Source organism: Sebastes umbrosus, chromosome 17, assembly GCF_015220745.1.
Source record: "Sebastes umbrosus isolate fSebUmb1 chromosome 17, fSebUmb1.pri, whole genome shotgun sequence".
Taxonomy (NCBI): domain Eukaryota; kingdom Metazoa; phylum Chordata; class Actinopteri; order Perciformes; family Sebastidae; genus Sebastes; species Sebastes umbrosus.
The window spans coordinates 27,070,896-27,098,472 of NC_051285.1; the positions used below are offsets into that span (position 1 = coordinate 27,070,896).

At 40.6% G+C, this 27,577-nt stretch overlaps 1 protein-coding gene across 1 annotated transcript; it reads right to left on the reverse strand.

Moving 5' to 3' along the window:
- Positions 1 to 480: 480 nt before the first annotated feature.
- ubash3ba (ubiquitin associated and SH3 domain containing Ba) lies at positions 481 to 25,152 on the reverse strand. Its single transcript, XM_037749531.1, has 15 exons — positions 24,717 to 25,152; positions 24,434 to 24,616; positions 6,589 to 6,642; positions 6,171 to 6,357; positions 5,876 to 6,074; positions 5,519 to 5,688; positions 5,126 to 5,334; positions 4,666 to 4,810; positions 3,839 to 3,959; positions 3,610 to 3,732; positions 3,399 to 3,491; positions 2,688 to 2,832; positions 2,502 to 2,608; positions 1,691 to 1,800; positions 481 to 1,598 (listed from the first exon to the last, which is right to left on the reverse strand). Exons 1-15 carry the CDS (start codon positions 24,770 to 24,772, stop codon positions 1,461 to 1,463), a joined length of 2,040 nt encoding a protein of 679 aa, XP_037605459.1. The 5' UTR covers positions 24,773 to 25,152; the 3' UTR covers positions 481 to 1,460.
- Between the last annotated feature and the right edge of the window lie 2,425 nt (positions 25,153 to 27,577).

Sequence of the window (27,577 nt, forward strand, 5' to 3'; positions counted from 1 at the left end):
AAAATTTTGATTCAATGATTATGTTGTCGATGACGGTAGTAAGAAGAGAACAGCGCTACGCAAGGTCTGAGGCTCAAAAATCAGGAACACGACCACCACAACATCCAACTTCAACTTTTTTTTAATTTGCCATGGTTAGCATTTTAATTTGACTCGCCATGAGCCCTGTAAAGTGTGCCTATGATTCATGACCACTGTCTTTTAACTGATGTTAAATGTGGAAACTGGGGTAGATCATCAGAATTTCATATGACTTGACTTGTGACTTGCTTGACCTGAGCAGTGACTTGACTTGACTTGCTTGATTCTCACCAAAGTGACTTAGGACTTGCTTGAGACTTGCAGGTTAAGACTTGAGACTTGCTTGTGACTCGACATGTGTGACTTACTCCCACCTCTGCCAAAAATTAAGACCTACCTTAATTCCCACTGGTTACCAACATGAAGAAGTGATGTTTTCACAGAACACATGGCACCAGCTGATGTGTATAGGCCTTCATAACTCCACAACCTTGCTTTATTCATTCAGTATCAATAGATTTTCTGAGTCATACTACAAATAATTGGTATAGGCAAGAAAGCACTTAAATCATCTGACATAAAAAATAATACAATGCTCCCAAGTGTCTGAAAAGCAGTGTGGTTATCAGGCTTACAGAGTCAGGGTCATGATAAACAAGCAAAAGTTTTAGCAGTCTGTATTTCATTATATTAATTTTCTTAAGTCATATTGACTCGGTTGCTCCCGTGGTGGTAATAAAGACTGCATTAAGGAAAAACGATTCATGTGTGCACATAAATGTTAACTTAGAAGATAATGATATGACATTTCAGGAATAAAACAGGTATCATAATAAACCACCCACCTCAGCACCAGAAACAATGAAGATCAGTTCTCCTCTGTCTGATTGTCAACATTTCTTTTGTGCTTTTTCTTCACAGGAGGGTCGTCGCTACAAGTTAAATAATAATAATAATTTCTGACACATGGAAAAATATTTCTGTGGTACAAGTCTTTCTCATCTAATTCTCGTCACAGTGTGTGAGAAGGCAGCAGAACACAAAGTCTTCACCGCCACAGACAGAGCTTAGTGACACCTTCTCGTGGCATGAAACCTGATTCATCAGCAATCATCAAGAAATGTCCCCATTTCTCGTAGCACCTCCACATTTTGGGCGAAGAAGTGGAAACGTTGAGGCAAACGCGACAAACTGCCGCCCAATCTGTAGCTCCTTTTTGCTGTGATCTCAAACACAAACTGTATTTTCTCATTCCTGAGCAGTGCGTCTGAATACATTTTGCTTCAGTGAATGCAATCTTTTTTTTGCATGTCTATGACGGAAGCCAGACGTGTACTTTTGTTTTTTTTTTTGGTAGTTGGGCAAGAGTGGGTTAAAAATAAATATTTTTTCAGCAGTTCAGGGCTGCCAAAAGATAAAAGAGCCAAGAAGCAAATGTTTCAGTCTTGCATTAGCATTTCCCTCCAGTTGAAACTGTGATTGGGTCCATGTGTCAGAGGCAAGATGGGTGGGTCGACCAGCTGCCACACCCCGGTCTCTCCCATTTCTTCACATGCACAAAATCCCAAGTAAGGAATCTGCACAAAGAGAAGACAGATGTGCATATTATCAAAGAAAAAGGGAGAGGATAGAAATGAAAGAGGCGTTATAGCTCAAGCAGCAAACTGACCTTTCGGACAACTTGGACAAAGTCCTTGGAGTTTTGGGGGCTGAGGCCTTGTATCTGGCGAGTGCAAGCCTCCAGGGAGGAAGCATGGGCCACGATCAGGACCGTATTTCCTGTGTGAAAGAAGTAGAGAACCACATTCCATAGACACTGTTAGCTTTCTATACCGTTTAAGGACACTCAGTCGTCGATATGCTTGAAGTGTCCTTTAATATAGAGATTGGGACATCATCCAAGTTAAACATTTTGATTCAGAGGGCCAGCAAGCTCAAAACAAAGTGCTTATTGTGTCACCCTATTCACTTTCAAGGTTCAGGTACATTTTCTTTGTGCAGGGCCAGCAAATCAGCAGCATGTTTCAGGCAGATCCCATTGTTTAGCTTTGGTTCCATTAGCTCATGCTCAGTGTACAGTGGCCACCAGAGATTAAATTTAGAACAGGAAAACATCAACATTAAAATGTAATCATCTTAAAAATAAAGTTGGCATTGTAGCCAGTGAATGTTGCCAACATTTGGTGCTCAGTAAAGTTGGTATTAATTTGAAACTGTATGCAAAGATGGAAGACACAACAGCTCCGCAAAAGTGAAGCCAAAACATCTCGATCACCATCCTGGTGGCTGGCTGCAGTATAGGTCATAAATCCCACCCCTCAATGTTAGCAGGTGGGACATGAGCCAAACCGAGACTCTGGCTCGTCATAATCTCAAAATGGCAGCTCCGCTATCCACGATATTTTGGCTTCACTTTTGCACAGTAGAAGGAAGTGGAGATGATTTGAAACCCTGGATACATGTTTATAACTCCACTTTACCCAGGTTGTTGTTCTCTGCCAGAATCTCTCGGGTTACTTGGAAGCTCCTGCTGATGTAGGTGTCGTAGGTCTCCGTCACCGCCAACTTGCTTATGGGAATATGAGGTCTGGGGACAAATCAGAAAAGATTTTAGTAAATTGTAGATAAAAGTGTATAGATGCTGTAGCGTAGGTGTCGCTGTGTACCTGTATGTTGTGTCCACACTCAGGTTAGCAGCAGCCAGATCAGCTGGGGGGATCCAGACGGGTAAACATGTGCCCGCCACCCACTTGGTCCACTCAAACAATCCAGGCTCCACGCGGATTTTTGTCTTTCCCTCCTGCTGAAGACCTGATGCAGAGTGAAACGCAGAGAGAAACTGTCAGACAGGAAGGAAGATGTAGCTCTACATCTCCTCTGTCATGTTGTTTTGTCAACAGAAAAATCTATAAATACATCTTCACATGAAATGTGAGACTCGATGCAATAAGAATAATTGTGTTGGTCCCATGTGCCCTGACATGAGATGACTTGGAAGTTTTTGACAAAGAAAAGAAAATCTAAAAAGAAAACATTAATTAGGTGTTTTGCTGTGTTCAAAGAAAGTAAGTGATGGGGAAAAGAAGTTAGACCTCGTGTTAAATCTCTTCCTTTTCCTCTCCGTTCTGTTTCCTAATGATGCCTCTAGGTACCAGAGAGACTCGAGAAAGTGATGTAACCAGACAAATCCTATTGTGATCTGAGCCAAACTGAAGTTTCAGATCTAAAACTAACACTAATAAAAATCCAACGTTATCATGCAGCAGCAACTTTTTTGAAATGTGTGCATATTGCATAGCAGGCCAGCTGAGGAGCCTGACTATACGCTGGGTAACTTGTCTGTGTCTGTGGTTATATTAGTGTTGATGAGGTCCTACCCAGCAGAATGTTGTGAGCAGTCTGGACGCAGCGAAGAGACGGAGAGCAGTAGACAAAGTCTATCTTTGTGTGGCTTTCCAACAGGGCTTCACCTGAAATGGACCAAAACACACTGTGATTCTATTGTAAGGCATTTTAATGTTATATAAACCTAATCTCTACTGTATTCAACAATCCTTAAAGCCTAAACTTTTTATAAAATGTACCGACCTACGAGTCGTGCCTGGGTGGAGCCAAACACAGTAATTGGACAGTCCTTGTCGTAGTCCCGGTGACCTCCACTTCTAGCTGGCAGGCTGGGTGGCATGTTGAGATTAGAGCGAATGTATCGGCCTAAGCAAACACAAAGGAGAATCTTACAGAAGAACGGAGATGAAAAAAGTGTCTAATGAAGCATGCAGTATAAAAAATTATTAATTAATCTCCCCTGCATGCTAACCTTTGGTGTCAAAGCACTGAGTGATCCAGTGTTTCCCAAACACCACATCCATCCTCTCCCCATGGCGACACACAAACAGTCTCATCTTGGACAGGGAGGAATGACTGCTCGGCCTCAACACCTGAGATAAAGATTCATTTTAAGTTGTGAAGCATTAGAGAGTTGATGAGCATTAAATATTAAGCGCCTGCTAGTTGCATACACAGTAATTATTGACATTAACCAGTGAGTAACCTCCGGGTCTGAAAAGCGAAGCCAATGTGTCTTAAACCTGCATTCTTCCTATCAGCCAGCAGGGGGCGACTCCTCTGGTTGCAAAAAGAAGTCTGATTGTATAGAAGTCTATGAGAAAATGAGCCTACTTCTCTCTTGATTTATTACCTCAGTAAACATTGTAAACATGAGTTTATGGTCTCAATCGCTAGTTTCAAGTCTTCTTCAATACAGCATGATGTTCATTTAATAAATTATGGTCCCATTTAGAGTCAAATAGACCATAAAGCAGGGGATGCTTTAAGGTGTGGCTACCTTGTGATTGACAGGTTGCTATCATGCTGTTGTCCATGTTTTCGTCTTAGTACTTTAACCCTTTCACAGTGTGTTTTCAGTACATGAAAGTTAATTATAACATTTTGTTCGTCTAAAAATGTCTTATTCAGCGTTCGGTTGTACTTAGCGCCACCCTCTCACTTCAATTCTGGTTGCAAAAAAACAAAATGGCAACGGCCAAAATGCCTTGAGGCTTCAAAACGGCAGTTCACAAACCAACAGGCGACGTCACGGTGACTACGTCCACTTCTTAGACACAAAATACAAGAGTGCTGTACCTGCATGGGAGGACAGAGGCCAGTGAGGCCGGGAGCATCCATGAGACTGTCAAGCAGACTTTCATTCAGCTGTCCGTCAAATAATAGCCCGGTCACAACGCTGCCAGAGTTAGACGGAGAGGCACAGGTGAGCAAAGAGTGAGACCTGAGGAACCAGAGAATTCAACATTATTTATATAGCACTTTAAATACGACACTGTTTATCTACAGTAGAGAGAAGAGAAAGAAACAACTCATCGTTCATTCAATTTCTTTTCTTTCCCTTAGTTTACTCTTCCCACTCAGCTTAGAAGCGTCACTTTATTTGTGTGCACTTGTGCTTAGGGATTTGTGGATTGTCAGTTTGAGATAACACCCACTGATGTCTTTGTGAAGTGGTTGTAAAAAGGGACTTGGTGGCTACGAAGAGACAACCAGTGATAATCTGCCACTTCTGTGGTGTTGAATCTATTTTCCTTACCCGTGGACGACCCAGGTGTCAGACTCGTCAGCCCGGTTGACGTAATTCTCAGGGAGCAGGCCCGACAGCCCCGTGCCCAGCGAGCTGCCGTACACCCAGCCTTCGCTGGCGCTGCTCTGCTCCACCGGAGACATGAAGATAAAGTCTCCCGGCACCAGCTCCAGCTCGTCGTCATTCTGAGGCGCATACGGGTACATGACTTGCAGTGTCTACAGGGGGGCAGATGGTTAACGGCCATTAGACAGAGGGTCTTGCATCTATTTGTTTAGAAATGATTATAGCAACATTTCTTTCACTTAATGTCCTTTAATGTCAGAAAAACAAACTGAACACACAAGTGGGAAACATATATGCTAAGAGAAAGTACTAATTTTCAAAGGAAGCGAATCAAACCTCGTGATTAGCGAACCGAATATCCCGTGAGAAGAGCACGGCCAGCCAGTCGCAGCCTGAAGACACATCCACCGCTTTGGCCAACTTCTCCAAAATTGGAAGGTGACTGGCTTGGAAGTGGTACGCCAAAGTGACGTGAAGTTGTTTCCTATGAGGCTCGACGTGAACATCTGGACCAAGGACAAAGAGAGAAATGTGCACAACAGATGTATATATGTACTCACGACAATGACGTACTGTTTTCCATTCTATGGCGGTTCTCCACTGACAGACTGATGCTGTTTGACAGTACGCGTCCACGTACTGTCAAACAGCATCATTCTTGAAAAGGTATGGGAACATTAGGGGGTCTCAAACCTGCTTTAGCTGTTGCTTCAGTTGCAAAATCAGAAGCGAAACTCTTCAGCACCTCGGCCATCTGCTCCTCCACAAAGAGGCCAATAAAGGTGGAAGAGGTGTAGAGCTCCAGAGGGAGGGGCATGGGTATGCGACCCTTCCACTTGGCCACGGTCGCCTGGAGAGCGTCAGTCAGAGCCTCCACCTTCCCGTCGGCACACTGAGAGCGGAGACAGGAAAAACAGGAAGTCATCAAATGCGTAATAACAGCTGTAAACAGCCAGAACGGGAACATTGATAAACACAGATGCCTGACCATGAAGAACTGGCAGAGGGTGATGTGGGGGAAGATGTTGTGCGCCTTATTCTTGCCACAGGAGAGGCGGGATTGCTGCCAGAAGTGCGAGAGCTGCTGGAGCAGCGGCCCACTGGGTCGCATATACAACACATACTCTCTGGGCAGAGGGTCATCCAAGAACGGGTCGTCCACGTGGGAGAAGAGCCTGCAGCGACAGACAAGAAGAGCCAAAGTGATGAAGTGAGAAGTGGGAGGGAAGTAGGAGAGAGGACGGCTGATGTCCAGCAGAGGGCAGCACTGCTGTAACAGCACAGTGACACGTCAATATGTCGAGGGGTTAGGTCAGTACACGTTATATTTATCATTACAAGAGTTGCTGTTGTGCATCAGTGACTGTGGGAGAGCATGTGAGTGAAATTGTGTGTGTGTCTCTCACCAGTCACAAGCCGCCTGGACGTTTTTCCCTCCTGTCGAAACCAGAGCTTTCAAGCTGCAAAGAGAGAGAGAGAGAAACGGAGATCAAAGCACAGTCACAAAAATCAATAGTTTCTCTTCCGGACCGTGTTTATTAGGAGGAGATTGCTGCGCTCCCACGTGACAACGAACAAAGAACAAACATCCCGAGAGAGCAGTAAAAGAATAATTCAGAGCAGGAGTTCATTATTCGTAGCAGAAGGTTGAAATGAAAAAGCATTCATGCTGATTTGAAACATATTCTTTGCTATGGAAATATCACAAAATATCTGGTTCTATCATCAATGAAGTGTGTTCAGCCCACTCGGCAGACGCAAACTGAATGTGAACACGATGCTGTTACAAGTGATTCTGTCGATGATTAAATAGCGAGTGTGTTATAGAGGAAATCAGATCACAGTCTTGGTAACAATTAATTTCTGCAGCAGCCAAATGTCACAATATGAACACCCACTAAATACGACAGGGAGAAATATAGAACTAATGCCTTGTGTTTTAGTGTGATGAACATTAAAAGAGAAAAACTACCACATGATTTATCTGTGTCATTTCATAAAACTTCTTTTCTGAGAGCTGATTGCATGATTACTCTTGAGTGCACAAAATCTAATTAGTGTCTTTTTATGAAACCTCTGAAGGGATTCACTGATTCCTGCAGCTTTCTTCGGCTTCAAGGGGGCTAACACAGAGGATCTGGACGTGACTTTATTTAATACAGCCTTGTCTGCAAAGATTCGGCACACATTAGCACAAACTTTCCACTTAAAGCTGCAGTTGGTCAATCAAAATCATGTTCCTCTGCCTCCTCCCAGTGCTCCAAATGGCATTGCAAGATTTCACCCTGCCCGAAGAAAAGAAAACAATCAGAGCCGAGCAGTCTCTAAAGCAGCTGTCAATCACCGCTCACAGAACTCGCAAACTCTGATCAAATGGTCAAACTAGGCAGCGCTGATCAAATATGAATCAATATTCTGTTACTGTAATGCCTATTTCTCTCCTCAAATGTTTCAAGAATCATCTTGTAGTGTACTATTTAGCTGTAGAATGAGAAGGTTTTACAGCCAAAACCATAGACTGTATATACAAGAAGTGGACGTAGTCACTGCGACGTCACCCATTAGTTTGTGGACTGTCATTTTGAAGCCTCGAGTTCAGCATTTTGTCCGTCGCTATCTTGGTCATTTGCAACCAGAAGTAACACGAGGGTGTGGAGCTAAATACAGCCGAACGCTGAATAAGACATTTTTAGGCGACCAAAAATGTTATAATTAACTTTCAGGAACTGAAAACACACTGTGAAAGGGTTAAAGTTGTAAGACGAAACACGGACAACTCCCAGACCGGACAACGCCGTGGTAGCGACCTGTCAATCACAAGATAGCCCCGCCCTAAAGCATCCCCTGCTTTATGGTCTATTTGACTCTAAATGGGACCATAATTTACTAAATGAACATCATGCTGTATTGAAGAAGACTTGAAACTAGTGATTGAGACCATAAGCTCATGTTTACAATGTTTACTGAGGTAATAAATCAAGTGAGAAGTAGGCTCATTTTCTCATAGACTTCTATACAATCTGACTTCTTTTTGCAACCAGAGGCTGGCTGTTAGAAAGAATGCAAGTTTAAGGCACTTCAGCAGTGGCTTCACTTTTCAGACCCGGAGGTTGCTCACTGGCCAAAACCAGCCGGGTCACAAACTCTCTCATACTAAAATATGTTTCTGAAAAACATTTGAGGCAGAAATAGCCATTACAGTAACATAATCTTCACATTTGATCAGCGCTCCCTTACAGTGATTGACAGCTGCCCAGAGGGACTCCTCGGCTCTGATTGGCTGTTTTCCTTTGGATGCAGGGAAATCTTGCAGATGCCGTTAGGAGCACCGGAGGAGACAGAGGAACATGCTTTTGTTCAGATTACCTGTCTCATGTACTACTGTCAGGATATAGTGACCGTTTTATAAAAATAACTTTTTTTATCATATTTGCTCAAAATTACCGACTGCAGCTTTAATATTCCTAAATTTGTTTATATATGAGGATGTAAGAATTGGTGGTAATTTAAAGTATATGTGCGTGTAAGTCAGGTGTCTGTTCGTTCATTTTAAAGCTTCTCTATGCAAAGTAGATATAGCTGATTGACACCAGCAACACCTCGGTGCGTGTTGGCTCTATATATATATATAACACAGTGGCCTCTTGCCAAAGTGATAGTTATCTTTGTTGATTTCTTTTTTGTGATCCAAAAAAATTGGCTCCCTGACAAATAACTAAAGTAAGTGATGCTTGTGTGATGTTGTAAATGGTTCATTTCATTATTAAGCACCAGGAAATGCACATTTTTGCTACAGCATTTGACCTTTAAAACTCAACTACAAAAACACTTTAAGTTGTTCTTTGTGCTTTATGTGAAACAAAACCTTCATGATGCCATGCTCTCTCTAAAGGGTAACTGTCCCTAAAGACAGCGCTAACTGTCACTGCTCTGAACGACCCATATAATGAAGAGCAAACAACAATCTACAACTGATATCAAAGTGAAACGAACAAGCAGGACGTGTTATTTTCTGTGCCATCGTAGAGCCTCAGTTTGATTGAGTTCACAGCACGATATAGACGTGTTGCAGCGTCTCCCTGTGTGATCCAACGTTGACTGTGTTCATTGTGCCACTCTAGCGCTTCAATTCGATGAGCTATTTTTAAATTTGTCCCACTGAGAGGGTCCTAGATAACGGCAAAGTCCCTGAACCCTGGGGCAGTGTGCCCTGACAGAGCACAGCGAGCAGCATGGGAACGCTGAGGCTACAGCGATGTAACAGATGGCTCACACAGAGCTACCACAACATGAACACACAGAAATATATGCAGGGTGAAGTCAAATTAAAGACAAAGAAGCACAGACAAAGCTCGGACTAAAGTCTCCAGTTCATTCACCTTATCAGGCCTACAAATGTTAGACGAATATTACAACATTTTACCCAACTGATCCATTTTTATTCCGTCAGTAGGGACCACTACTGCATGTAGGAGGCTTAAGACAGTTGTCTTATTCAGATGTTCCACCTGGCACTGTGCGGAGGAGGAAAAGAAGGGGATTTTCTCTCACAAGGCATGATGGGATTACAAGCAGATGTGACTGAGACGTCACCAAAATCCAATCCGGGCTAGAACATTGGATTGCTTGCTTCTTATCTCGGCGGTATTTTTATGAGTGAACTCCTGAGACATGAAATAATAGAAAGGTCGTACGCTCACAGAGAGCTTTACGTGAATTTAATCTGCTTTTAGGCTGCTGGAATTACTAGAAAACCCTGTTCCAGGTATAAATAATAATACATTATCAAGCAGGAGACACAGCGTGGGGATGCTCGCCATTTTTAGGACACGGGAGGGTTAATAACAGCAAAGTCTGGTATTCATTCAAAATGTATATTAAGCCTCAGGACAGTAAATGGGTTATAGAATAAATAAGATATAAACAGTGGCCTGGCTAAATTCATATGAAAAATACATTGTATTGTCTCTTAAAATTTGTCAAAATATAAAATGAAATGACGATAGTTGCTCCTAATCCTTTAATATCTGCCAGTCTGATCCAATATTTATTTTTATTATATTTTAGTACTGATAAAATACAGCCGCACGGTGCACATAGACTACAGAAAACATTAAGATTCATGAAAATTACATGAAATAATATTTTATTATGTTTATGAAAAATGGGTATTATTGTACATTCAGCGTTAAAGTTGAATTTAAATGTTTGAATAAACTTTTTTTGTGTTGTTTTCTAGACTAGAGGATCCTTCTGCTTGGTGAGAAAAGAGAAAAGCTGAGTGCATAGAGCTTGATAACACTGCTGGTGTGAACCTGCAGCCCCGCCCGGCTAAATAACCGCCAGCCGCTGCAGCCGACTCGTTGTACGCCCACATTTAACTGGGGATTGTGCTTTTTTTCCATGCATCTTCGCACCATCGTGCTTTGATAGTGAAACTTTGGTGGACGTTTTTAAACTCATCTTTCTTGCAGATGTGATAATGTCCGTGCAGCTCTCACTATGAGATGTAAAAAACACTTTGCAAAGCTGATATTGAATACAGAAAATTGGCTGTTAAACATTTTGGTATTCCAAATTGTGATTCCTTAGAAATGTACTTTAAGTAATCAACTTTCCCACACTTTTACAAAACACTTTTCTTAATTTTTTTTTAATTTAAATTCAATATTGTTAGATTCAATATTTATCAGATTTCTATCATTAGATTTTAAATATCAGTCATGTTTTCCGGTGTATAGTACTGAACTAAAACCACGTTCTGGGATGTCTGTTTGAACTTTAGTATGTAGTAAATAAAAAAACAACATGTCCTTCTTGTTAACGTACACGGCACGTCGAGACAGCAGGAAGACATCTGGCCTGGAGTGCCAAGTGGCGAACCAGAAGGAAGTCGCAGCTCACCACCAGACACACTTTAAAAAAGGTGAGACGTGCCGTATTGTTCTTTCACAAAGTACCACATGCACCATCTTGCTTGAACAATGTCTGAAAATCTAGACCCCTTTGTGTAGAGCAGCCTCAGTGGGCCCCTTCCCAACTTACACATTCACAAATAACTGAATCAACAACTAAACCCATGCATATACGCAGCATATAGTGGTTATTATCACAGATGATAAGAAATTAACTGTTCATCCATCCATCCATCTGCAACCGCTTATCCCGTTAGGGGTCGCGGGGGGGGCTGGAGCCGATCCCAGCCGACATTGGGCGAAGGCAGGGTACACCCTGGACAGGTCGCCAGTCCATCGCAGGGCTGACACATATAGACAGACAACCATTCACGCTCACATTCATACCTACGGGCAATTTAGAGTCCACAATTAACCTAACCTGCATGTCTTTGGACTGTGGGAGGAAACCGGAGTACCCGGAGAAAACCCACGCTAACACGGGGAGAACATGCAAACTCCACACAGAAGGGTCCCAAGCCGGATTCGAACCTGCAACCCTCTAGCTGTGAGGCGCCAGTGCTAACCACTGCACCACCGTGCAGCCCAATTAACTGTTCATGCCACATTTAATACTACTAAAAAAAAATGATGTTTCAGTCTGCACAATCTGAAACCTCAGCATATTCCCACCCTATTTTTTCTACTTTCACAACGCGACACTTTCACTTCCAGGTTTGGTGACAGAACTGCTGCTGACCCACTCTTTCCATCTGACCCTGAAGGCAACGCTGCAACTAAACATTACCGTCATTGTCGATTCATCTGTCGAGTATTCTGTATAAAAATAACCATCACACTCATTTCCCAAAGCCCAAGATGACGCATTTAAATTACTTGTTTTGTCCGACCAACAATCCAAACCCAAATATTTTCAATTCACTGTAATAGAAGACCAAGAACATCGCCAAATATTCACATTTTAGAAGCTGGAATCAGAGAATTTTTGCTATGAAAAAAATTAATAACTTTTCTGTTGATGGATTACTCCACTAATGATTTCAGCTCTACTGATTTATCAACAAGCCAACTATTACAATGCTGACAAGCTATTGGTTCTAATCAACACTCCAATATTACAGTTATTACCTCCGCCAAGGCCGAAGGCCAAGGAAGGAGGTTATGTTTTCACCGGCGTTGGTTTGTTGGTTTGTCTGTCTGTTAGCAGGATTACTCCAAAAGTCCGTAATGGATTTGAATGAAATTTTTTGGAGGGGTGGGGTGTGGCACAATGAACAATGCATTAGATTTTGGTGGCGATCAGGATCATGATCCGGATTCAGGAATTTTTTCAGGAATTCCGATCAGCCTGAGCATTAAGACAGGGTACAACACATGCGCAGTGTAACCGATTACGTGTTAATGACGCATGACCCCGCCTTCTTCCTTCTTCAAGCAGAGAGATACGTGTGTGGATGTGTGGCGAGACATCGAGGTGCGGGGGGAGCTGCTGGCCATCCGCGGTGAGAAAGAAAAAAGCTGTAGCTGACGGGATGAGAGACGTAGTGTAACGTTATACAGACACAACAAGGCTGCTCAATGAGAGAGGCATCCGCCGATACGTTACACGGAAACACACCGTGTTCATAATAAGCCGACCACCCCTTGGTACCGCCAGCTGTGAGCTGTGAGCTGTGATCTGTTTTTAAAGTCACGCGTTGGCGGAGGTCTGCGCTCTCCGAGTGCCATTCTAGTTTTTTCTCAGATTGATTGCTTTCTCAACCTCCTTCTTGTCCTTTCTTTTTTGAACACGATTGTCTGGAACTTCTCTTGGAGTCTGGGAGTTAAATAAACTATGTGCATCTTTCAGATATAGTTTTAGATACAGAAAAGTCACACTTTTAATTCCAGACTGCATGGGCGACCTTGGGTGTGTACTTGCCAACCACTGCTTGCAAAGTGTTGTCTTTTTCACACCGAATGTTAAGAATAACATGTTTGGATTATATGGTGCCAATTCTGTTTTGTTTCCATTTCTCCAGGCAAAGAAAAAAAGAAGCGGGACACCGACATCTGCGACACCCTCGGGGAGCAGCGCTAGCAGAAGTTTCACAGGCGCCGTCTCTCTCTCTCCCTCTCTCTCTCTCTTACAGGCCAGCTGGTCCATGTTGTGGCTCCTGCACCGTAGCCCCGTCTGCAGCATCTGCTGTTTGACACTTTTTAAATAAGTCTTTATTAGAGTTTGTTTTTGTTGAACTGAATATTCATGTTTCAAATGTCTTTTCTTATCTGTTCCACCATATTTGAAATAGTCATTACGGCCAAACTGTCCTCAGTAACTGCAGCTCACCCCGAGGCCTCTCCTTTGCTCTTAGCGAGTTATTTATAAACTGCATTTCCTGTTCACAGCTAGATGAAGGATTAGAGAGTGCACAGTACTGTTTGCATTAATAACAGTGACCATTACTAGATGAAGGCTTTTACTTCATTTGCACGTGTACCACGGCTGCAGGCCATATTGGAAACAGCCTTTCAGTTTTTTTCACCCACATATGGCGAGTGTTTTCAGTTTCTGTTTCCACATTTAACTCCACTCCAGATAAAATGTTCTGGCTGCCTGTTGCGATGTTTACACAGCGGCGTTTCTGCTTTTTCATACAAGTAAACATTCTTTGGATTGTTTATTACAGCTGACCTTTTTTTTTTTGCTAAACTTGGATATCTTCCAGGCTGCTGGAGAAAGTTATCTCTTTATATCAGGCTATCTGCACACTTCTCATCGCATCTCATGAGTGTGAGCACTTTGGATTCCTGTAAACATTGGGTTTGAAGATAAGACATAAATATCATGCCTTTCATGGCTGCATATTGGCCAAGAAGGGAAAAGGAAATCATAAATTAAAGCCAAAAGTAACAAGCATCTAGAGCTGACGTTAACATGTCACCCCGTCTCAACACACACACACACAGCTTCATACTCCCGAGGGCCCCTCCCTGACTCAGCTCTATGGGCGATTCAACGTTTCCTGTTTACAAGTCGACGGCGAACGCTCGTCACCGGCCACTTATCGCTCCAGCAGCGCTGAGAGCTCTGCTGCTGCCCAACACCAGACTGCACCCTGAGGAGAGCCCCGTCAGCAGAGGAAATGTGCTTCCCTGCGTCCAGTCTGGCCGACTACAGTATGTACGCTCGAGCCTGGTGAGCCCACGCCGAGCCAAACACCAGACGTTACCGCCCTGCTCTTCAACCTTTTCACTAGCTGACTGCCCAGGCAAAAAAAAAAGTTTGAATCTAGCTTATTGCAACAGATCTTTTCAGGGTGTGATGAGGACACAAAGACAGGAGGAAAAGATGTGCAAGAAGTTGTTATATTATACACACAAGGCTGATGCTTTCATGTCAGCAAAGCAATAACACAACCAACTAACGAGTACTTTCATCGTCGATTAATCTGTTGATTGTTTTCTTGATTAATCAATTAGTTGATTGGTCTATAAAATGTGAGATCGATGGTGTTGATCAGTGTTTCCCAAAGCCCAAGAGGACGTCCTCAAATGTCTTGTTTTGTCCACAACTCAAAGATATTCAGTTTACTGTCATAGAGGAGCAAAGAAACCAGAAAATATTCACATTTAAGAAGGTGGATTCAGAGAATTTTTACTTTTTTCATGTACATACAAATGTATTTGTTTGTTTTAATGGTGTGTTATGTAACTTTGGTTTATTTTGACAAATTTCCACTGAGGTGGACAATAAAGTCTATCTATCTACAGTATCTATCTATCGAAATTACTCAAACTGCTTAATCTCTTATCAAAATAGTTGGCGATTAATTTAATAGTTAACAACTAATCAATTCATCTTTACAGCTGTTCTTTCTTAGAGCCGTTAGTAAGTGACACATGATGAAGTTAGCGTAAGTAGTTAAAGGAATAGTTTGACATTTGGGAGATACATGTATTTGCTTTCTTCCCAAGAGTTAGACGAGAAGATCAATACCGTGTCTGTGTATTTATCAGCTAGAGCTGGATTAGCTTAGTTTATCTTAGTTTAGTATTGAGACTGGAAGCAGTGGAAAACAGCTAGCCACGCTCACGCTAAAGCTCAGAAATCCCCCTCTAAAGCTGACTAATCAACACACTGAATCTCGTTCATTTACACAAACTGAAATGTAAAAAGCTAACTGGCTGACAGCGGTGCTGTTAATGAGACACATTTAGAGGTGTTAGCAGGCTCATAGCCAGGCTAGTCGTCTCCCCATCTTCATATTTCATATTTACCATACAGACATGAGAGTGGTATCAATCTTCTCAACTAACTCTCGGCAAGAAAGCTCATTTCACAGAATGTCAAACTACTCCATTAAGGGTGGGATTGACTGCTGGCTATTGTTTCAGTGTTTTGGTACTACAGCATTTTGTTTAGGGTCACTAACAAGGCCAGCTCTTGGCGCTGTACTCTCATAAAGCTTTTCTGTCAAGCTGACAGGGCAACGTTTCAGCACCACGTCTTCAACAAAGCCAGCCGCGCCGCAGCCAGTGTCTGGAACGGCTTCTCCTCTTCTCACTTCATTATTTCTGGAGAAGAGAGCCGAGAAAGTCCACGGGGGCAGACGGAGCAAGTCAGAGATCGACACCGTTAAGTGAACCGCGTGGGCCCTTTGTGTGACTAAAGGCTGCTCATTAGAATATACTTCTGCGAGGTGTCCGTCAAGCTTATCAGATTGAACAAATGATTATCAATGCTTCTGTCAACCCAAAAAAAAGAAGTGTGCTGTTTTGTGTTATTTTTAGCGCTGCCGGAGTGACGTCAGTGAAACAAGTCAAAGTGCACAAAGCAAATGTTTCACTAAGAATGTATGAAGGCACGGCGCCAAAATAGTGATGAATCACACAGCGGCACTCTTCAGGCCTTCTTTTAATGAGACAAACATCAAGAACTCAGTCAGTATAGAACAAACTTATTTTTCCATATCTACAAGTGAGATGTGATTCTCCCGCTTCAGCCGCCCTCAAACCACCATCTCAACAAGAGCAACTCAGTAAAGGTCACAAGCCACTTCCGGAAATGGGCGACTTCCTCTTGGCTGTCTTGAGCACAAGCTCAGAGTTTGTTCTTGCAAGCTGCACGTGCAGCAACCAAAGTGTCACATGTATGCATAAGTTATGTGTAGTAATTATAATGCAGGGCCCTCGCAGAAACTCTTCTCGTGATGCTTGTTTTTTGCACGTTATAGATAAGAGTGGAGTGTGTAGTTGTTCTGGTTAAGGCAGGGGTTCTGGTAGGATAACGGGTGACATGCACACAGACTTCCTCTTTAACACACAAAAGGCTTCGCAGACAGGCAAGGTGAAAAAAAACACATTTACCGTACATAATGTTATCTCATCTGGAGGTGTTACAGCTCAGTAACCACAGTGGTTTTGAAGTCTTTGCTTGAGAAACACAATGAAACGTGTCAAGAGAGACTAAAGACAATTTCATCTGTAAGGAATAAGCACTGTGAAGATACCTCAATACAGAATAGAAAACAGAGCTGCTCTTTAGTTTTTTGTTTTATAACTGAGTTCACTATCAACCAAGATGAGGGTGCATAATCTTAAATTGAGATAGCCCTTCTGCATGACCAATTGGATTAAATACAATCTATTCAATATTTATTTAAACAATTAGATTCGGAGCGAATATCGTAACAGTAAATTTATTTATGACATGGCATTTTTATTTTCTGAAAAATCTCCCAGTGAGGAATAATATAATGACAATTGCAAGCAGAACATAGACAAGTATATAAGAAGTGGATGTCACAAATTGGTTTGTGGGCTGCCGTTTTAAAACCTCGAGTTTGGCATTTTTGCTGTTGCCATCTCGTTATTTTGCAACCAGAAGTGACACAAGATGACAATAAGACATTTTTAGACAACAAAAAGCCACAGTTAAAATTCATGAACTGAAAACACACTGAAAGGGTTAAAGTTGTAAGACTCGGACAGCGCGGTGGTAGCGACCTGTCAATCACAAAGTAGCCCCGCCCTAAAACATCCCCTGCTTCATGGTCTATCTAAATGGGACCATAATATAGTCGGCTCAACATCATGCTGTATGAGGGATGCTCATTTTGAAAAATGTTCTTAACCGATAACCGACCCTCGTTAACTGAAATGAAAATGTAAAAAATTGTAAAAACATGGTTGTTTTTAAGTGTCAAATGTTATCAGGCTAAGTCATTCCCACATGCCCCACATCATGGGATCAGTCTAGTGCAGAAACAATTATTCAATTAATCAATTATCTAATCAGCAGGGCTCTGATGGGCATTTCCACTATTTTCTGACACTCTAATAACTAAACGATCACTCAGTTCATTGAAAAACAACCAACAGTTTAATCTATAATTACTGTGATGGACTTGCCACATGCAATGGAAGAAACCCCCGGTCTCTTCACCTGCACTAATAAGTCAAACATCACTGACATGCCATCATGCTTCCACCTGTAACTGTTGCCTAGACCATAGTGACACTGAAGGAACATTCACCCCTTTACAACTATAGAAAAAGTAGTATTAGTGGTGCCTGTGTTTCTTCTCTTCAATCAGCCAATCATGGACAGCGTTTATCTGACTTCAGAGCTATTTTGTTTCAAGTGTTACGTAGGAAGAGACCATATTGTTGTTGCAAACGCAGGCTTTCTGACCAAAGTAGCTGAAGTTTCCACACACCAGCAGTGTCACTGTGAAGAACACCTGTGATTGGTCCAAAATATCACATGACATTGCTGTGTAGCCTTACGGGAAACTTCTCCTCTTCTGGTTCAATGTCTCCGTCTACATCTTGTGAGTGCCAGATAGAGTAAAAAAAAAAAAAAAGGCCTCCGTCACTGCAGTCCATGTTCTGTTACATTTTGGTCATCAACTTCCTGTTTCCCCTGCTCACAATCGCCACATTATTCCTCTGTGTAACAAAGCGAAACAAAGCTGAAGTAGATGATCATACGAAAATCTGTATCCTGCAACATATTCATTAAAATGTGTTTCTATTTCAGTCGAATGGATTTTTTTTTACAAAAGCTGCTTTGAGGCCGGTTTGTGCTTCATGCGTGCACGGCTGAGCTGCAGACATGCCGTCTGTTTGCTCTGGTGTTATATGGTTGCTTGCTTCTCGTAACCACTTAGCACATCATTTGTCTAAAATCAAGTGGTTGAATTCAGCTCTCCACTTTGTTAAAAATACGATAACTGTAAATCAGGTTCCTGTGATCAGCCAACCAGCACAGCGACAAGTTGTCAGGTGTGTGCCTCCACTATGCCCGCTTATTTTGGCCACAAGCACGACATTTAAAACTGCACACACACCCCGATGTGTTTCTCCTCTAGAGGTGGTTCCTTTTTCTATATGTGCAGCAACACCCAGACACTTCACACAGTATGTTCTCTATACCGTAGATAGACAAACCAATACTGGTTTTGAAGGCCAGGGAGGATTCATGCACGAGCACAATACAAGGAAATAGTGGAAGATGTTAAGGAAAGTAAACTACAACAAAGAATTAATATTTAACCATAGTCCCAATGATACGAGGAAATCCCCTGGACACATTTCAGAAACGTCAGAGAACACATCGTTTACACATTGAAGGAAAGAAAAGATTAGTAATCTTTAAATAGAAGCAGGTTCCCAAGGATTAGAGGACTACAAGCAAATATATATAACATCATAACAGTGCCTGTGTTTATCTCACAACAGGAGATCTCTCACTGGATTTTAACAGAGTTATTATTATAATTATGAATAAAGGTTAAGCCATTGAAGACACTGAGGTCAAGTTTTCACTATTTTTTCTGGGTGAATTTGTTGGCAACCTTGGGACGAGTTTACATTTTACAATAAAGAAAATTGCACATGGTGCTTAATTCCTGCTTAAAAATGAACTATATTTTAACTGGATTACATTCAGGCTAACAAAAATCAATAAATAAACAAACAAAGGATTCAGTGTTTGTTTTGTATTTACAGTATGTTGAGAAATTTGACTGCAAAGCTTTATTTTACAGGTCTGTTATTTCCAAATAGGTTCCCAAATACGTTTCTTGGGGTGGGGAAACGATGTAATTTGGTCCTAATTAGTGAGAAAATAGAAACAAAGTTCTGCAAGAGTTAATTATTAAGTTGAGTTTTTAAGCAATTGTTTTTTTCCAGGGAAATGTTTTTGAAAGAAAATAAAAAAAAGAGCTGACCTCAGTGTCTAAACTCTTGGCTATGGCTCTGGTTAGACCCGGTAATGGAGGAGGAAAGAAAGTGAAAACTTCCAAAGCAACTTGTAGTCCAACCAAGAAATGATTTAACTTTTGTCCAATCGCAGCATTCTGCAGCTACCGAAGGCAAAACAAACACCATGAAACTCGGATCCGTTTCCAAAACCTGCTTCCGACCATCACACACAATCAGAACGGGGAGAGAGACCACCGTCCATCCAGCTAATATCTGATTACAATAGTCAATTCCTGAATGACTCAGCAGAAAATCCTCCCAATTAAAATAGAGGGGCTTTTTGTGCATGTGTGTGTGTGTGTGTGTCTGTGTGTGTGTGTGTGTGTGTGTGTGTGTGTGTGTGTGTGTGTGTGTGTGTGTGTGTGTGTGTGTGTGTGTGTGTGTGTGTGTGTGTGTCTGCGTGTGTGTGTGTGTGTGTGTGTGTGTATGATTCATGCTCCCTACTGGCTTAAAAAAACCTCCTCAAACACAATGAAGCCCTTGTTCCCTGAAGCTATGACTGATAAGTGATTTTATTCCTTCTTCCTCTCCCACCAAAGCCTACTGTATACAGGGAAGGGCCTGATGGCAAAACGTGCAAATCACACCTTTATTTTGAAGTTTTACTGCAAAATGTGTCTGGGTTGGTTTGCTGAACCAAAGAGTAGAACGTGACAATCTGCACCGCCGGAGATGTTCCGGATATTGAATTAGAATCAGAGCGCTGCTGGGTGTTGAACACTTTTTTTTGGTACAGACCAAAATACGTCTGTAGGACTGAGTATCAGAAACTGACTTGATTATCTGGCCAAAGTTGTCCTCTTCTCTAATGATTCATTGATTAGATTTATTTCTGATTATTTTATTTTGCAAAGTTCTTGCACGGCTGCTTGTGTTTAGACAAAATGTAAAAACTTGGGGGCGGTAAGGGCAGCTGTAAACACAACACTGACACATATTTATTAACTTATTATACCTTGTTATGGCAAACGTGTTGCCTGTTTGCACATCGATCAGGTACGCAGCAACATTGGCATTTATTTCAACCTGGTGAGGGTCCAATATTCACTCTCCTTTTAGCTCTGTTTTGGTCTCCACCAACTCCTGAGGCTCTTTAAGCTGCTAAATGCTCTACTACGTTCACCAGCTTGCCACTAACTGACTGTTAGCAAGCTCATTAGCTCACAGAACTATATTTTTATCCCTCTTCAATAACTTTTTATTGAACAAAATGATGTGCAATGGTGAGGAGGGTGGGTGCTTCCACGACGGCGGAGTTGGTAGGGACGACGTTATCAGCTGTAACCGCCATAGTTAGTGCATAGCGGCGTCCGTGAGCTAGCCAGTGAGGTATACACTCAAATGCACGAACATGCACTAAAAGTATGTGCATCCGGCCCGGCCACATGTCAACAAAGCACAGAGAAGCTCTGATCACAACACACAGAGGGAGTGACTTCAAAATCATCAAAATTGTATCTTATTAGTATAAATAATATCCATCCCTTCTCTGTCACTTCATTCTATGCATTACTGCTGCAATAACTACTGTGTTTAAAACCAACCCACCAAACTTAAACACCCCGAGGTGCTGTATTACGTAACTATCTGTATTTTCTCATCTCATTGTTACTGTGTCTCCACCGACATCAGACCAGACAGGCTCGAAGGTAATGCTGCAGAGTTATTCTGCTTCATTATCATTTTATAGCTTCTATCAAAGTGTATTAGTCTGTCAGTAATAGATGTGAGTCTGCAAATATAACCAACCACAGACAGTGTCTCATATTGTCTGCAGTGGTTCATTAGGCAGGAGGAGACAGAGCTGCAGTCTGATGGAACAAAGAAGACCTGGATGACCTCAGAGAGTTTTGCAGAAGATAAAAAGGCTTAATTTTGGAGATAGTGTATCTGTCTAGTTAAAAAAGAAGAAAGACTGTTCAACACTTTTGGCCTACTTGGCCAAACTCAGATAACTGCCAGCTTACATGGAGGAGACAGTTTTACATCCTAACAATCCAGATACTGAAACAAGTAATAGATCTGGGAGTTAATCACGGCGCTCTGAGATTACCGTCGCTGCTGACGGAGACTCAAAGTGAACTATTTCAGATTTCTTTTGTTATGTGGGACGCTGCACGCAGAGAAAGGCTTTTGTGTGAGGCGAGGCCGCTCAAATCGCTGGGTTTGATATTTAATGTGGGAGTCAGTGACAACACGAACAATGGGGAAAAGACATTATGATTATAGATTATGTGAGATTAGGTTGAATTCATACAGTGAGATCCATATCAAAGGCTTTGTTTAAGTGTAAAAGGATTTAGGCAACAGGATTCTTCACCAGGAGGAAAATAGGGTAAGATGGGTTTTTATAAAGCATGCTTTACAACATAAATGTTAAATTCTGCATGTCCATAAAGCTACTCTTCCATTCGCTGACAATGCAGCACCTTCATATCTTACATTTCTCTGGTTTCTGGTATTAAAAGAGAAATGCTTCGGTTGATTTGTGGTCTCAAAGTAGAGCTATGATGTTGGATGTTACAGGGACTGTGATGAAGGCAAATGCAGATCTCACTGTTCTGATTGCATAAAATATTTTATGTATATGGCGGGATGTTCTTTACACTATGACAGTTTTCTTAAAATTAAATTTTTTTAAAAATCGCAATATATTGCTTTGCTTCTGTATCGTAACATATTGAATCGTTCCCCCCCCCGTATCATGATACGTATCATATCGCCAGATTCTTGCCGACACACAGCCCTACAATCTACTCGTTAAGGGTTAAACTGAGATGTTATGTGTGTGCCTCCAAACACTAGTAGCAAGCAGAAAACACATTGTCATTTTTTTTTAATATATATATAATTACATAATCCATACGCTACATTCACAAGCCAGCACTGCTTGTTTCCTGGCAACTCTTCTCTGAAGGATGAATGAGGAGAAGAAGACGCGTCGAGGAGCACGCAGGAATGCCCACAGGATCGGGTTTTCATTGAAAACTGAGGAGAGTTGGCAAGTGAAACGCCGGTGACTCAGAAAACACTGAGCGTATTTGTCTATTGTAGTGGGAAATGTGTCCAAACAACATATGGACACGTCCACACACCCACAGACACACAAATACCGTACCTGTACAAGTGATGCAGCTGTGTTTCTGTCGCAACACAGTACATTAACACTACTTGAGCAAATGTATTAAGCACTAATTATGTGCTTTATTTGAGTATTTTCAAGTTTTACTTCTAGTTATGGACTACATTTATTTGCAGTTACAGGTAACTTTGCAGATAATAAGTATAATAACCCTATAAAATATGATGCATTGTTATACAGTGCATTTAATGTATGGGGACTTGGCTTGGCAACTGGATGGTCGCATTCAAGTCCGATTGTGCGTTTTGTATGTTCCTTCTTGTATGACTGTAGTATGTTTCTTTGTTTTGACCTGCAGAGGGACTACAGATGTGAATTATCTTAAAAGGTATAATCTGGTACGGTATTAAAAGTCCCTGGAGAGCTGGAGAGGTGCCAGTTCACCTCCTGGGCACTGCCGAGGTGCCCTTGAGCAAGGCACCAGACCCCAAAACTGCCTATAGTAGCTGCCAACTGCTCCTAATACTAGGATGGGTTAAATGCTGAGACTAAATATCACTGTGTGCTGTGTACAATACAATATGTGACAAGAGAAGTTGATTTACATGCATAAAATAGTTAAAAAATAGCTCCAACTTCACCATCTACGACATTAAAATGCAGCTTACATGTTCATATAAATAAAATAATAACAGCCATTCCTGCATAATATGTACACATGGGTACTTTTATGCCGGTAATACATACTTTTACTTAAGTAAAATACTTGTACTTAAGTGTATTTCCATTGCTGTACTGTTACAAGGATCTAAATACTTCCTCCACCAGTATGTGTTGCATTTAATATCCTGTAGCAAGACCATCTAATAACAGTTTCCCAAGACAATGGCACAAAAATCTAAGTAAATGACATTAAACCATATTGCATAACCCTGCTGTGGAACATGCACTATGGCTGTGGACACCAGAGCAAAAAACTACAGTTTAAAAAGGGGGTCATGGTGTCTATATGACATGTGTTAACAACATGCATAGCAGAGCAGACATGTAGAGTCTCCTCTCAGCTGCAGAGGTAGGTAATAGATACTTTTACTCAAGTAAAATACTTGTACTTAAGTGTATTGTTGTATTGTTACAAGGATCTAAATACTTCCTCCACCAGTATGTGTTGCATTTAGTGTCCTGTAGCAAAAAACAACAACCGTGTAATAACAGTTTATTTTAATGTGTTATTTGACACTAAAAAATGTGCCATGTATAGATACATACTGTGCGTGTTTCTGCTTTTTTATTACAGTATCATCAAGCTATATCTTTTCTTTTACAGCGTCCAGTGCACACGCAAATGTAAATGCAAATATTAGACAGTTTCCTTATATGATACACAACAAGAAACAACACTACTAGTTATGGGCAATAAGGTCACCACAGACACATTTAAAAATAAAATGAAACACTTAAATGTGAATTATATTGGACCTGATCTCTCCTGAACATGAACTCATATATCCTGTGACTTCCCTGCACTATGGATTATTTCCTATGACCTAAAAAAGTGAATATAGTGCAGAAGAGACTGTTAAAAATGAGTGTAGTGCATTATTATCTGTCCTGCAGACATGACATGTGTTAAGAACATGCATAGCAGAGCAGACATGCAGAGTCTCCTCTCAGCTGCAGAGAAAAGTTTATTTTAATGTGTTATTTGACACTAAAAAAGAGACTAAGTGACATTAAAACAAATTGCATAACCCTGCTTTTGAACATGCAATATGGCTATGGATACCAGAGCAAAAAACTACAGTTTAAAAGGGACATGAGATGTGTTAAGAACATGCACAGCAGAGCAGACATGTAGAGTCTCCTCTCAGCTGCAGAGATGCTTCAGATCAGCTGATTGCATGAAACTTTGTCTGCAGAGTGATGCTGCTGCATGGGAAGCCTGACTTAACCTCGTTATACTAGTGTGTGAGACAGTGGGACAGTGTGCAGCTGTGTACTCACGCCCTGGTCTTGGGGAAGCCCATGGACAGCAGCACGTCCAGAGTGGACCCATGTTGCTTGACGGTGCTCGGCCGGCTCTGGCGCTGCCTCCGCGGCGTCACTTTGGCATACAGGTCCTCTTTAGCTGCCATCACTTCACTCACTGCTCCATCGGTATGTCTGTCTGCCAGCTCCTCTGCTCCTCTTATTATTATAAAAACAGATTAATAAGAGAGATATGGAAGTGGCGGACTAGTTATATACTTGGGTAAAGGAGGAAGGAAGCCGAGGAAACGAGCATTACTCTGAGAAACCGAGCTGAAGCGAGCTGCCTCCTGACGGCTCAGCGGGGTCAGCCATGAAGTCACTGCTGCTCCTCCAGCCGTGCCCCCGATTAACGGTCCCCGATGGAGCTGGAGGTGAACATGTCTGGTTAACCTCCTCCTCCTCACTCCTCCGCTGAATGAAAAATACCAGATAGCTGGAGCTTCCTTTTTCCAACACGATGTGTTATTTATGAATGGGTCCTGAGTGAGTGAGCGGAGAACCAGCCTGTGAAAGGTTCCCCCTTCAGTTAAAGGGACAGTACACCGAGGAGAGGACCGGAAGTCAGCGCGGTTTTCACACAAAACGGGTCAAAAACACACGATATTCTCGCTTTTTACACGCGCTGGTGTTACACTGACATTAATCACGTTGGTTGGAGGCGGTGTTGTGAAAAGCAGTCAAAAGGGAGGAGGGCTGGATGATGATGAGTGGAAAAAGTTGGTCACACTTCCGGTCTGGAGAAAGTGGGTGTTGACATGTCCGCGCATGCGCAGTATCAAAGCGAGGAGAGCCGAACGCCATCCTCAGTTGCCATAGCAACTCAGGGGTGGTACAACTTTGTAAACATGTATTTATAATTTATATATTTAAAAAAAAAAAAAACTTTTTAATTTTTTTAATTTAATTAATTAAGTGACTTATTACTACACATTTTTGTTTTTTATTTTGTGTTTATTGGGTTTTCTTATTTCTTATTTTTGTAAACATGTATTTATAATTTTTATATTTAAAAAAAAAAAAACTTCTTGATTTTTAGTTTTTAAATTTAATTAATTAAGTGACTTATTACTACACATTTTTGTTTTTTATTTTGTGCTTATTAGGTTTTCTTATTTCTTATTTTTGTAAACATGTATTTATAATTTTTATATTTAAAAAAAACTTCTTAATTTGTAGTTTTTAAAATTTAATTAATTAAGTGACTTATTACTACACATTTTTGTTTTTTATTTTGTGTTTATTGGGTTTTCTTATTTCTTATTTTTGTAAACATGTATTTATAATTTTTATATTTAAAAAAAAAAAAACTTCTTGATATTTAGTTTTTTAAATTTAATTAATTAAGTGACTTATTACTACACATTTTAGTTTTTTATTTTGTGCTTATTAGGTTTTCTTATTTCTTATTTTTGTAAACATGTATTTATAATTTTTATATTTAAAAAAAAAAACTTCTTGATATTTAGTTTTTTAAATTTAATTAATTAAGTGACTTATTACTACACATTTTAGTTTTTTATTTTGTGCTTATTAGGTTTTCTTATTTCTTATTTTTGTAAACATGTATTTATAATTTTTATATTTAAAAAAAAAAAACTTCTTGATATTTAGTTTTTTTAATTTAATTAATTAAGTGACTTATTACACATTTTTGTTTTTATTTTGTGTTTATTGGGTTTTCTTATTTCTTATTTTTGTAAACATGTATTTCTAATTTTTATATTTTAAAAAAAACTTCTTAATTTGTAGTTTTTAAAATGTAATTAATTAAGTGGCTTATTACTACATATTTAAGTGAATGTATTTTATTTTGAAATGTGTCTGTGGTGACCTTATTGCCCTTAACTAGTAGCTTTGGTGTTGTGTATCATATAAGGAAACTGTCTAATCTTTGCATTTACATATTCATGTGAACTGGACACTGTTAAAGAAAAGAGATAGCTTGAAGATGCTGTGACAAAAAAGCAGAAACACGTACAGTATGTATCTATACATGGCAAACTTTTTAAACATGTATATATTTTTATATTTAAAAAAAAAAGTTCTTAATTTGTAGTTTTTAAAATTTAATTAATTAAGTGGCTTATTACTACACAGTTAAGTGTATGCTTTTTATTTTGAAATGTGTCTGTGGTGACCTTATTGCCCATAACTAGTAGTGTTGTTGTTGTGTATCATATAAGGAAACTGTCTAATCTTGCATTTACATTTTCATGTGAACTGGACACTGTTAAAGAAAAGAGATATCTTGATGAAACTGTAATAAAAAATAAAAAAACACTTGTGTATCTGTACAACACCTCTCTAGGGAGGACTGTCTGCAGGACAGATAATAATGCACACAGTGCACTTTCATAGACTAAGCTACTGGAGTTACCCTGCACTATACTCATTTTTAACAGTCTCTTCTGCACTATATTCACTTTTTCAATAGTCGTGTATCACAATTGTTACCCTGCACTATAATCAGTTTCAACAGTTTTCTTCATCTCCTTGTATTTTTATATCTGGTATATTTTTTTGTACTTTGCACTACTAACTTTTTTACTGCCTCTTTACTAACATGTTTTGCACTATGGAACTGTGATGCTGGAAACTTGAATTTCCCTCTGGATCAATAAAGCTACTATCTATCTATCTATAACTAGTGGCGTTGTTGTTGAAATGAAAAGCATCGCTTAGGCTAATAATATTGTAATAAAACGTTTATGATTAGGCAATGAACAGCCCATTATGTTCAGCATTAGGACTCAAGTGGACTCTAAAAGGCTGAATAGGTATTCATATCTTGATTATTAGAAATGCAAAGACAAATTCACTGCAACAGCGGCTCTAAGCTTCCAAATTTCAGCAATTATATTTAATATTAACTTGGTTTTGGTTTGTGTGAATTTGTTTTTCTTGGATCCTTTGTTGTATGCTTTTTTCATTAACCACACTAAGCTGATCGTCTTCATCTCTAATTTGCATCCTGTGTCCTTGTCAGTAAAATCAACTTATCATTTCCCCGACACACCATTTCCCCAAAACCAGAAGTAGCAAAGATAAGCACTGTAGACTAGCTTAAGGGTGTTCATGCAAAGCTGAATATTACCATGTCGACACACGACAGTACAC

Bases quoted from the DNA above. Each gene is read 5' to 3' on its own strand.
- ubash3ba (XM_037749531.1), bottom strand. From the start codon at position 24,772: ATGGCTGACCCCGCTGAGCCGTCAGGAGGCAGCTCGCTTCAGCTCGGT. The intron at 5,689-5,875 runs GTTTGAGACCCC...TCCTTGGTCCAG, and splicing joins TGAAGCAACAGCTAAAGCAG to ATGTTCACGTCGAGCCTCAT. The intron at 3,492-3,609 runs GTCGGTACATTT...GGTCCATTTCAG, and splicing joins CACCCAGGCACGACTCGTAG to GTGAAGCCCTGTTGGAAAGC.